Consider the following 11886-nt stretch of genomic DNA (forward strand, 5'->3'; position numbering starts at 1 on the left):
ATATTTTTTAAGAAATCTAAAATAAAAAAGGAAAGTTTAATTATCGCAATTTCATTTACACAGTCCCCAGACTTGACAGAAAAGGAAAAATAACCAACCAGCAGTGACAGTCTAACTGCTTTTCATTGATGTTGTGGGTGGCTCTTAAAAGAGCCTTTGGGTTGTCAGGTTACAGAACGGCCCCTTCACTTTTTAGTGGCGCCCGCAGCGGCGGTTTTCTTGGGCAGCAGCACGGCCTGAATATTAGGCAGCACCCCGCCCTGAGCGATGGTCACCCCTCCCAGCAGCTTGTTGAGCTCTTCGTCGTTGCGCACGGCCAGCTGGAGGTGCCTGGGGATGATGCGGGTCTTCTTGTTGTCCCGGGCCGCGTTACCGGCCAGCTCGAGGATTTCAGCCGTCAGGTACTCGAGCACCGCAGCCAGATAGACCGGCGCTCCGGCACCCACACGCTCAGCATAGTTACCCTTTCTCAGGAGCCTGTGAACACGGCCCACCGGGAACTGCAGCCCAGCCCGGGACGACCGAGACTTCGCCTTCGACCGAGCTTTCCCGCCACCGCCCTTTCCTCTCCCAGACATCGCCACAATCTCACAAACACTTTCACAGAGAATTCTGCAATGCGGCCACATCCCGCCCTCTTATACCTTCGGGAGGAATGGGGGTGCGGCCATTGCTGATTGGTCACATTGTTCAGTATCTCCTCATGTCGTTTCAATGCCCAATCAGATATCTGCTTCCCTCACCAATCCGGAGAGGGCCCGGGGAGGAGGCCGGAAAATCCCGGCGCCAAATCATCAACCGCTTTCTTTCAAACTCGAAAAGCCCGCCAATAGTTTCAAAACGGCAAGAAGTTTTACGAAGAAGAATGCGTTCATATTCCAGATAATTTACTTTTAGAATACAACTGTATATTTCATACAATCTCTCTCTGATTCCCAGGCCTAAGTGAATCGATGTGATTATGATTTTGCTTTTTACCCTGATCCTTAAGAATAAACAGATGGCAGAAAAAGAGCCCGGCGTAAGTTACTCTCTGAACAAATTCATTTTATTTCACATCAGCACCCGGATACATTGATAAAAGCATCGCACAGCTATTTCTTTCCCGTTGAGCGCATGACCGTTTTAAACAATATTGACAATCGCGCTCCCTATTGCACGGGATCAACAATATTTCTACTTTTGCGATGCCAGTCCGCCAGCTGTTCTGCTTTCATCTCGGTTCACTTTGAAATTTTCCCACCGACAGCAGAAAGCCTCATTTATGAGCTTTCTGCAAAACCGCGGGGAGATTTGAAAATAAAACAAAATTCCTCTGCGTGGAAACCGGAGGAAAATGCCGGCGCCAAATCATCAACCGCTTTCTTTCAAACTCGAAAAGCCCGCCAATATGTACAAAACAGTAAGAAGTCAAACAAAGAAAAATGCAAAAGTATTTGAAGTAATTTACTTTCAGATTACACCGACATGCTTCACTCAATCTCAGTCATTCCCTAGCCTCCATACATCTGTATTTATGTTCTTGAAAGGATTGTTTGCTCGAACTTTACGAATAAACGGAAGCAAAAAACAAACCTGCCAAAATCCGTTCCCTGCATAGATACTATTTCACATCAGCACCCGGTGATATTGATAAAAGATAATAAAATGTGAGGCTGGATGAACACAGCAGGCCCAGCAGCATCTCAGGAGCACAAAAGCTGACGTTACGGCCCTAGACCCTTCATCAGAGAGCTCTCTGCTGAAGGGACTCGGCCCGAAACGTCAGCTTTTGTGCTCCTGAGATGCTGCTGGGCCTGCTGTGTTCATCCAGTTTCACATTTTATTATCTTGGATTCTCCAGCATCTGCAGTTCCCATTATCACTGATATTGATAAAATACTCCTTTTTTCAGGTGAGCGTATTAATGCTTTGGACAATATTTTTAAAATCGCCTTTCCTATTGCCCTCGACTGGACTTCTACAATAGTTCCACATTGCCGATGCGAGTCCGGGAGCTATTCTAGTTTCGTTAAGAATCACTTTGAAATTCTCCCATCGGCAGCAGAAAGCACCACATACTGCATTTTGAAAAAAACAAAAATCACAAATCCCGCTGAGATTTGGAATTGAATTGCAATTAAATTGCAGGGGGATTTCAGGGTTCAGAACCCACTGCGATTAGTTTGAAAAATGCTCAAACCCACAAAAGAGGAAAAGGAGTGAATAATTTAATCCTGTATAAGCTCACTCACACTGACATTGCAAATGAATACTTTACACAATTTTTCTGTATTGCATTCTCTCTTCTACTCGAATCTGTCCATTTCTGCACTTGAATAGAATTTTCAGAATTTAGCAACAAGCGGAAATAGCAAAAAAGAGCACCGCATTCTGCGCATATTTTTATTTCACTTTTCAAGTGCACACCGAATATTGATTAAACCTCGCACAATGTCCTTTTGGGTGAACGCGTTCACACTTTAAACAACAGCTTGAAGTTGCCCTCCCCTGTTGTCCTTGACCAGTCGTCAGGCACAATTTCACACTTGCTATCGCAATTCGGCAGCTGCTCTGGCTTTATCTCGGTTCATTGTAAGATTAACAGAACAGCAAGTAGATTGTAAAATCTATTCATGGGATTCGATGTTAACTTTGTTTCCCGGGGCCATCAAGTGTGAAAGAGGAACTTGGAAAAAAAAATGGAAGTTGTTGATAAATGATTCATTGGCGATAATTATGCTCTTTGCAGATACAGGGAAACGAGACAGGGTACGGCTGCAACCTAAAATAAAGGGCAGATGAGGGATGACACATCGAGTTCTAAAACAATTACGTTATTTTTAAAAAGCCGACTGACATTACTAATACATACCGAAAATCATTTGCAAAAAGTTGGTTCAGCTGTTTCAGCGAAGTTGTGGGTGGCTCTGAAAAGAGCCGTTGGGTTTTGGATGTGTTTTCTCTGCACAATGTGGGGTCTCACTTGGAGCTGGTGTACTTGGTCACCGCCTTTGTACCCTCCGACACGGCGTGCTTGGCCAGCTCCCCGGGCAGCAGCAGCCGCACCGCTGTCTGGATCTCCCGGGAGCTGATGGTGCTGCGCTTGTTGTAATGGGCCAAGCGAGAAGCCTCCCCCGCGATACGCTCAAAAATATCGTTGACGAACGAGTTCATGATACTCATGGCCCTGGAAGAAATGCCGGTGTCGGGGTGAACCTGCTTCATCACTTTGTAGATATAGATGGCGTAACTTTCTTTCCTGGACTTTCTCCTCTTCTTACCGCCTTTCGCTGGCGCCTTCTTGATGACTTTCTTGGCGCCCTTCTTGGAAGTTGCCTGCGCTTTCTTCTCATCCACCATCGTCACGATTACTTTCAGACACAGAATAAGCGAAAACGGCCTCGGAGCTCGCTTTTTATAGCCTGATCACGTCAGCAATGCTAATGAGGGATAAGGGATAAGTCTTGTTCTTGATTGGACAGTTAAAAAGAATGTCAAACATGACATCAGCCTCGCTGTGATTGGTTAGTTTATGGAGACAATGCGGATCTGTCAGGATCTTCAATGAAATGCGAGACACAAACCAAATTCTGTACACGGAACAAACTCCGAGCTCACTCGCAAATCAACCGGTTATTGTCAGTTAATGATATCTTGAACACAGTATCTGAGAGATTTTAATTGTGGCAGTGTGTTTTGTTCTACTCAAAGTAATCTTTCTGTGTAATATTATTTTATTTCATCTCTCTCTGAGTTCCGCAGGACACTTGTGTCATTGAGAGATTCAGGTTTATTGAAGGATAGTTTTGTCCAATATCTGTCAGTCTTTCCTATGTGAAAATGCGAGTGCAGTTATCTATCTGTCCCTGTCTGTTTATGCAGTGTGAATGAATATCACTCTCTCACAATCTGTTCCTGTCATACAGTCATAGAAACGTACAGCACTCTTGGGTCCACCTCGACCATAATAATCAGATATCGTAAATTAATCTAGTCCCATTTACCAGCATTTAGCCGATACCACTCTGAACCCTTCCTAATCTTGTGCCCATCCAGAAGCCATTTAAATGTTGTAATTGTCGTATCCTCCACCACGTCCTTTGGCAGTTCAATCCAGTTATGCACCACTCGCTGCGAGCTAATGTTGCCCACCTTAGGTTGCTCTTCAACATTTCACCTCTCCACTTAAACCCATGCCCTCGAGTTATGGATTCCTCTACTCTGGGCAAAAGAACTTGATTATTCACCCTATCCATGCTGCTCATAATTTTATAATCTTCTGGAAGGTCACCACTCGGCCTCCAACACTCCATGGAAAACAAGCCCCTACAAACCCTGTCTCTTCAGTCTTTCCCCAAAGGCCAAGTCTCCAACCGTAGCAACAATCTTTTAAACATTTTCTGAACTCTTTCAAGTTTAAAAACCCCTTCCCATTTTAAGGGGACACTGGACCCGAATGCATTTTCTCAGAAGAAACTGAACCAATGTTCTGCACAGTCACAACATGACCTTCCAAACCACACATTCAATGCACGGATCAATAAAGGCAAGTGTATCAAACACCATCTTTACTGACCTGTCTATCTGTAATTCCATTGCAAGGAGCTATGAACCTGCACTCGAAGACCATTTGGGTTGGCTTCCCTGGAGTCTGCCAGTCCTGCCCTGATTTTCCCTTACAAATAGTTACAATAGTTATGAGTCTGTGCTTTTCTTCAGAGTTGAGGAGGGAAAAGCAATGAACCTTTGCAACTGCTATACTGCAGAGTCTCAACAGCAGTGGTGATATCAAGGGACATCTTTACAATGATACGAGTATTGTTTCGTATTGCATAGTGTCATACATTTCAGAATACTGAAGTAAAGGTATTAATTTAATATGTTATAGCCAAAGGGAAACTGCCATGAACAAATCAACTGCATCGCAGCTGACTGACCACAATATTCCTTGTGCAGGAAAGAAAATTGTCTTATTTACTTCTATTTTATTTTGTGGCTCAGACATTACCCTCGTTGTGTGGGGAGGAAGAAGACAGAATTTTTGTCTTCTATCACGCAGTGGAAAAAACTGCAACAGTCAAACTAAAGAAGAATAAACATTGCTGAACTCTCCTGGCCAACAAAAAAAGAGAGAATATTTACTATCTACCTGATTTGGTCAAATCCTTCTTTCTCCACTGTTTTGACGAATGGCTTTTTATTATGTTCCTTATTTGAGAAAATGGCATCTAATTTTCTAGTGTGTGTGATGTAATACTTCAAAGGGAGTGTCACGAGGAACATAGGGCTATTTGAATAACATTTAAGCTAATTTGAAAAAAAAGTCCATGATTATAAAGTCCTCTTGCTTAGCACAGAATAAAAGAAAAATCTATTCCCGCTCGATGACAAAATTGACAACTATCCGGTGATAAAGGTTGGGATGGTAGTTCCTCTGCCACCATGATATGTTTATGGAAATTGAATGCTGGCTGAATGGACGTAGAATTGTTGCCTGGTTGTTTCTAACCAGTGCAGACTCAGTGAGTGGCAGGATTGTTTGTGGTGCCGCAGATGTCTATGACTATGTTTTGTGAGTGATAATCATTTTGTATATATCATTTTCTGTTACCTGGAGTTTAAATGGAACTTCATAGCTATTCGTCCTTGCATCACGTCTGTAGTTATGGCGTTTGTGTTTTGAACTAATTCTGAATCAGTCAGTACCTGTGCCTGTCAGTCCACCCACACGGAGACAAAGCAAAGTTAATATTACACATCCTTTGACACTTCTTCAGAACAGAGGTTGAACTTCATCACACTCGTTTCTCTTCACAGGTGCTGCCAGACCTGCTGAGTTTTTGCAGCAATTTCTACTTCTGTCTCTGATTTCTATCATCTGCAGTTCCTTGATTTTTCCATTTGTCATGCTTTGACACTGAAAATGCATTTGGAATTCACATCATTTATTTGTTGTGTTTATGTATGGGATTAATATTTATCAAAGGAGCAATTCTGTACTGATCAATTATCGGTAAACTAAACTTAAGTATCATTCATCAATTATTTTGTTGACCCATGGCTGTTGGTGACTGCAGTATTTCCTACATCTGTATTAAACATCTACATCTACATCTACTAAGACTGTTGAAACAATGTAACAGAGTGATCACCTGGATTGTAACTTGAAAAATATGCTTAATAAACATAGATCTAATTCAGTTCCTGACTGAATTCAATTTCTAAAACTGACAGAGGCTGATTGATAAAGACATTTATATATTCACACAGCCATCTCTCCCTGTCTGTTTCTGCAATGTCGATATGTGAGTTTAGTCATCAATCTGTTCATGTTAGTATCTGCCATGTGAATGTCTGAGTGCAGTTATCAGTTTGTACCTGTTGGTTTCATGAGCAGTTCATGAGAATTTTGTCACAAAATTCAACAAATTTTTTTCTTCTGATGGAGTGAACAAATGATATTTAGTTTATGACCACGGCAATTACCATGGATTTAAATACATGGGAATTGGATTTCATCGCTCACATTCCGTTCTATTTGTCTCTTATCATGAGAAGCTAGCTCTCTGATATGAAATGCATGAGAAGAAATAATTTTGAATGTTACATGTGCTGAGGTTTGCAGTGGCTGTTACATGTTTTGCACGTGTCAGGTTTGCGTATGTATTTGCAACCCATTGTAAATCACTGTGTGTGTGTGTGTGTGTGTTGAGAGTGTGTTTGTGTGGTGAGAGTGCAACAGCGAAAAAACACATGCACTCAATAAGCATTCTCTGTCAGGCTTTAACACAGGATGTGTGCATTTAAAAGTCACGTTATTTAATTGTTCTGGCTCTGCCTGAGAGATGTGTTGGTCAAACACGATTAATACAATCCTGCTCAGTTACTGATGTGAATGTTTCTGTCCATATCTGAACTCATTATCTACTTCACATATGGTTGGTGTAACTATGCAATGGCATGAACTAATTATTCACCTTACAAGGTGCACTAAGCATTCCTTTAGTGATATAGGAAAGCCTCCGGAGACTAATTGACATCTCTATTTGAAGCTTTTCACGAATGCTTTTAGTGATCTTTGTATTTTATTGTGTACGTAGATTTATATATTTCATCGGAATGATCTGAAGAATCTTTAACTAAAAGTATTTCGTAACACTATGAATAATTTGAAAGAAACAACAAATTGCTGCATAATGGTGTTATCTGCTGTTTTCATGAAATTCTAGGCTGACAGTCTTTCTGGGATGATTCGTATCCCTTGCCTTAACTAACTCTGTTCACCGAAAGGGACAACATTCTTTCATTAATGAGATTGGAATCAATCACAACTGTAATTTAATCAATGTCTTTGATCCTGTCATACTTATGTGAACCATAATGCCATTAGTTCATCTGTTTGTTATTACAGGAGTTTACGATGCCCTTCAATGTTTGTTCCAAATCTTCAAACTGTCTCGCACAAACCTTCTTCCATGTGTTGTTTGTGCAAATGCTCCCTTTTGCCTCAGAATAACCTCTTCTCATTTTTAAAAAAGTTCATTCACAGTATCAGGGTGTCACTGCCTAGGCTTGCATTTATTGTCGGCCCCTAATTGCCCAGAGGGCAGTTCAGGGTCAAACACATTGCTGTGGGTCTGGAGTCAAGTCGCATGTAGGCTAGACCAGCTAAGAATGCCAGTTTCATTCCCTCAAGGACATGAGTGAACCAGATGCATTCTTTTTTTCCTGACAATGGATTTATTGTCATCATTACATTCTTAATTCCAGATGTTTTTTTAATTCAAATTCCACCATCTGCTGGGCCGGTGATTGAAGCCATGTCCCCAGAATGTTGTCTGGTCTCTGCATTAACAGTGCAGTGATACGACCACTAAGTCAATGCCTCCCAGATCTGGTGGCTTTTGTTCAGAACTGAGGAAGTGTACCAGGCCTGAAACGTTAACTTTGATTTCTCATCACAGATGCTGCCAGATCTGCTGAGCTTTTCCAGAATCTTCTGCTTATTAATTGTCTTCCTCAGCCACTGATAACATCTAATGTTTCCTTCCATGTCTGTACCGAGTATCCACTCCATACATGGTTACATTGTTACAAGGACAACTTGAACTATTTATATACCTTGACTGTAACTTTAAAAATGTCCTTCCTCAACATGCATTCAATGCAGTTAGTGAGCATATATTTGTGATGAAGATTCAATTGATCCCTCTTCAAATGCTATGAATAACAATGGGCTTTCAAAGATGAACTTTACTGGAACTGCACTGGTTTATAGACAAAAAGAAACATTTGTATTTTGTTGGTGGCGTTTGACTCTTGGATTGAATGTATGTGTCTGGAAATTGAGCTCAATGCAAGTCTTACCCCTATGACTGTGGAAAGTAAATTCTCCACTCTGACAGTGCTCACATACCTGCTGTTTGGTTGGAGCAGCTGGTCACACGATGCTGTACTGAGGAAATATGACATTGTCTTCGCCCATCAATTATTTGCCTGGAGGAAGAAAGAAGAGAATTCTCCTGTAAATTAACATCCAACGATTTTGAAAATATTAAAACTGATCAAGGCAACTGATCAAGACATGAGGTCAGGGCAGAGAGGTAGTTGGGAAGATAAGTGAGTGCTACTTAAGTACTTACCTCGAAGCCAGCGGGTGCTTTTTGCAGCGGAGAGCGGTGCGAGCCGGGCGGACGTGAGGTCAGGGCAGAGAGGCAGTTGGGAAGATAAGTGAGTGCTACTTAAGTACTGACCTCGAAGCCAGCGGGTCCTTTTTGCAGCGGAGAGCGGCGCGAGCCGGGCGGACGTGAGGTCAGGGCAGAGAGGCAGTTGGGAAGATAAGTGAGTGCTACTTAAGTACTGACCTCGAAGCCAGCGGGTCCTTTTTGCAGCGGAGTGCTGTTTAAGTAGGTGTGTTCTCAGCCGCAGGTCCTACATGGTAGGGCCTGCCTCCCACCCTCCTCCTCTAACCTAATTAAGAGTCCACAGACTCACAGCAAACACACAAGGGCTGAGGGAAGTGCCTGGTGAGTAAAGTGCGAGTTTTCGGTGAAGAGGCTCAGTGAGGAGATTACACCACTGTTGAAGACTGTGCAGGCATGATTGCCAAGCTGATTCAAAGTGCTGCATGCATGATGTGGGAGATCAGGGACACTGATGATGTTTCTGGCTCCTATAGCTATGGTAAGTGTGTACACATTCAGCTTCTGAAGGAAGTTTTTGCAGCACTGACAAAAGAACTCAGGCTCATCAGAGAGAATGAGAATTTTCAGGACAGGACCTTCAGCAAGGTCACTACACCGAGGATACCTGAAGAGAGAAGGGGGCTGTCGATGACAAAAGAAGACATGAATGAAGTACAAGAGACCCCAGGGGAAGCACCTATTGTAATCAGGCTGTCTGTCTTGGAAACTGCCGAGACAGACAACACTGCCAGTCCGAGAGGTGGGCAGGTCTGCGAGTCAGAAATTGCTGTAGAGGCAGAGCTGAGAAGTCAGACATCACGGAGAGCTGCGGTAATAGGGGACTCCATTGTGAGAGGGACTGACAAGGGTTTCTGTGGCAACAGGCGAGATTTGAGGATGGTGTGTTACCTTCCTGGTGCCAGGATCCAGGACGTCACTGACAGAGGGCAGAGAATCCTCGAGGGTGAAGGTGAAGAACCAGAGGTGGTGGTGCATGTCGGCACTAATGACGTCGGGAAGAAAAGGAGGACCATTCTACAGCGGGACTTCAGAGAACTCGGAAGAAGGCTGAAAAGCAGGACTTCCAGGGTAGTTATCTCTGGTTTGCTTCCAGTTCTTCGGGCTGGAGAGGGCAGGAACAGAGAGATAATGGACCTGAACATGTGGCTGTGGGACTGGTGTTGGAAGCAAGGATTTAAATTCTTGGATCACTGGGGTATGTTTTGGGGTTAGAATAAATTGTACAGGAGGGATGGTTTGCATCTTGATAATCGGGGGACCAGCTTTCTGGCAGGCAGGTTTGCCACTGCGACACAGGTGTGTTAAAACTCAGTCATGGGGGGGAGGGGCCAAGCTGGAAATTTAAGAAAGAAGTTAAAGGCAAAGTGAGAATAAGAGAGGTTAAGAAGGACAACAGAATCAACAGAGCAGAAAACTCAAGAAGGGATTGTACAGTATGGCCAAGTGAAATAGGGATTGATAGGAAGGGTGAGGGGAGAAACAAATTAAAAATATTATATATGAATACACGAAGCATAAGAAATAAGGCGGATGAGCTTGAGGCTCAGTTGGAAGTTGGCAAGTATGATGTTGTGGGGATAAGTGAGACGTGGCTTCAAGTGGACAGGGGCTGGGAAATGAATATTCAAGGCTATACGTGCTATCGAAAGGACAGACTGGTGGGCAGAGGGGGTAGGGTAGCCCTGTTGGTGAGGAATGATATTCGGTCCCTTGCAAGGGGGGACATAGAGTCAGGAGATGTAGAGTCAGTGTGGATAGAGCTGAGAAATTCTAAGGGTAGAAAGATCCTAATGGGAGTTATCTACAGACCCCCAAACAGTAGTCAGGAGGTAGGGTGCAGGTTGAATCAAGAGTTGAAATTGGCCTGTCACAAAGGTATCACTACAGTTGTTATGGGAGATTTCAACATGCGGGTAGACTGGGAGAATCAGGATGGTACTGGACCCCAAGAAAGGGAGTTTGTAGAGTGCCTCCGAGATGGATTCTTAGAACAGCTTGTACTGGACCCTACCAGGGAGGAGGCAATTCCGGATCTGGTGTTGTGCAATGAACCGGATTTGATCAGGGACCTCCAAGTAAAGGAGCCATTAGGAGGTAGTGACCATAAAATGATAAGTTTTAATCTGCAGTTTGAGAGGGAGAAGGGAGAATCGGAAGTGTCAGTATTGCAGTTGAATAAAGGGAACTATGGAGCTATGAGGAAGGAGCTGGCCAAAGTTCAGTGGTTCAATACCCTAGCAGGGATGGCAGTGGAACAACAATGGCAGGTATTTCTGGATATAATGCAGAAGGTGCAGGATCAGTTCATACCAAAGAGGAAGAAAGATACAAAGGAGAGGCGGGGGCAGCCATGGCCGACGAGGGAAGTTAAGGACTCGATAAAAATAAAAGAGAAGAAGTGTAACATAGCAAAGATGAGTGGGAAGCCGGAGAACTGGGAAGCTTTTAAAGAGCAACAGTGGATAACTAAAAAGGCAATACACAGAGGAAAAAATGAGCTATGAAGGAAAACTAGCCAAAAATATAAAGGAGGATAGTAAAAGCTTTTTTAGGTATGTGAAAAGAAAAAAAATGCTTCCGACTAAAATTGGGCCCTTGAAGTCAGAAACGGGTGAATTTATTATGGGGAACAAGGAAATGGCAAATGAGTTGAATAGGTACTTTGGATCTGTCTTCACTAGGGAAGACGCAAGCAATCTCCCAGATGCAGTAGTGGCTGAAGGACCGAGGGTAATGGACGAAATGAAGAGTATTTATATTAGGCAGGAAATGGTGTTGGATAGACTGTTAGGTCTGAAGGCTCACAAGTCCCCGGGACCTGATGGTGTGCATCCCAGGGTACTTAAGGAGGTGGGCTCTAGAAATTGTGGACGCGTTGGTAATTATTTTCCAAGGTTCTATAGATGCAGGATCAGTTCCTGCGGATTGGAGGGTGGCAAATGTATTCCCACTTTTCAAGAAAGGAGGGAGAGAGAAAACAGGAAATTGCAGACCGGTTAGCTTGACGTCAGTGGTGGGAAAGATGCTGGAGTCAATTATAAAAGATGAAATTACGACTCATTTGGATAGCAGTAAGAGAATAGGTCAGAGTCAGTGTGGATTTACGAAGGGGAAATTGTGCTGGACTAATCTTCTGGAATTTTTTGAGGATGTATCTATGAAGATGGATAAGGGAGAGCCCACGGATGTAGTGTACCTG

The 11886-nt window shown here is 43.2% G+C and overlaps 2 protein-coding genes across 3 annotated transcripts in view; both read right to left on the bottom strand.

The window, feature by feature from the left end:
* Positions 1-104: 104 nt before the first annotated feature.
* Positions 105-11886, bottom strand: part of LOC132207252 (uncharacterized) — a 27505-nt gene continuing 15723 nt past the window's right edge. The window contains exons 2-3 of the mRNA XM_059642480.1: positions 9947-9953; positions 105-587 (exon numbers count right to left, since the gene is read on the bottom strand). Coding sequence (XP_059498463.1) covers positions 186-587; positions 9947-9953 — 409 coding nt within the window. The 3' untranslated portion in view covers positions 105-185. The remainder of the gene's footprint in view (positions 588-9946; positions 9954-11886) is intronic.
* The window catches only part of LOC132207212 (late histone H2B.L4-like), an 11712-nt gene continuing 1626 nt past the window's right edge, over positions 1801-11886 (bottom strand). Inside the window, exons 2-4 of one of the 2 annotated variants that reach the window (XR_009443361.1) lie at positions 8399-8478; positions 2855-3422; positions 1801-2764 (exon numbers count right to left, since the gene is read on the bottom strand). Coding sequence is in view for 1 of the 2 variants with exons in the window: in XM_059642444.1 (XP_059498427.1) it covers positions 2962-3342 (381 nt within the window). In the remaining variant the exon portion in view is untranslated. Of the gene's footprint in view, positions 3423-8398; positions 8479-11886 lie in introns of both variants that reach the window. The other variant, XM_059642444.1, reaches the window with a different exon arrangement.

This window comes from Stegostoma tigrinum, chromosome 44 (assembly GCF_030684315.1).
Source record: "Stegostoma tigrinum isolate sSteTig4 chromosome 44, sSteTig4.hap1, whole genome shotgun sequence".
Lineage (NCBI taxonomy): Eukaryota > Metazoa > Chordata > Chondrichthyes > Orectolobiformes > Stegostomatidae > Stegostoma > Stegostoma tigrinum.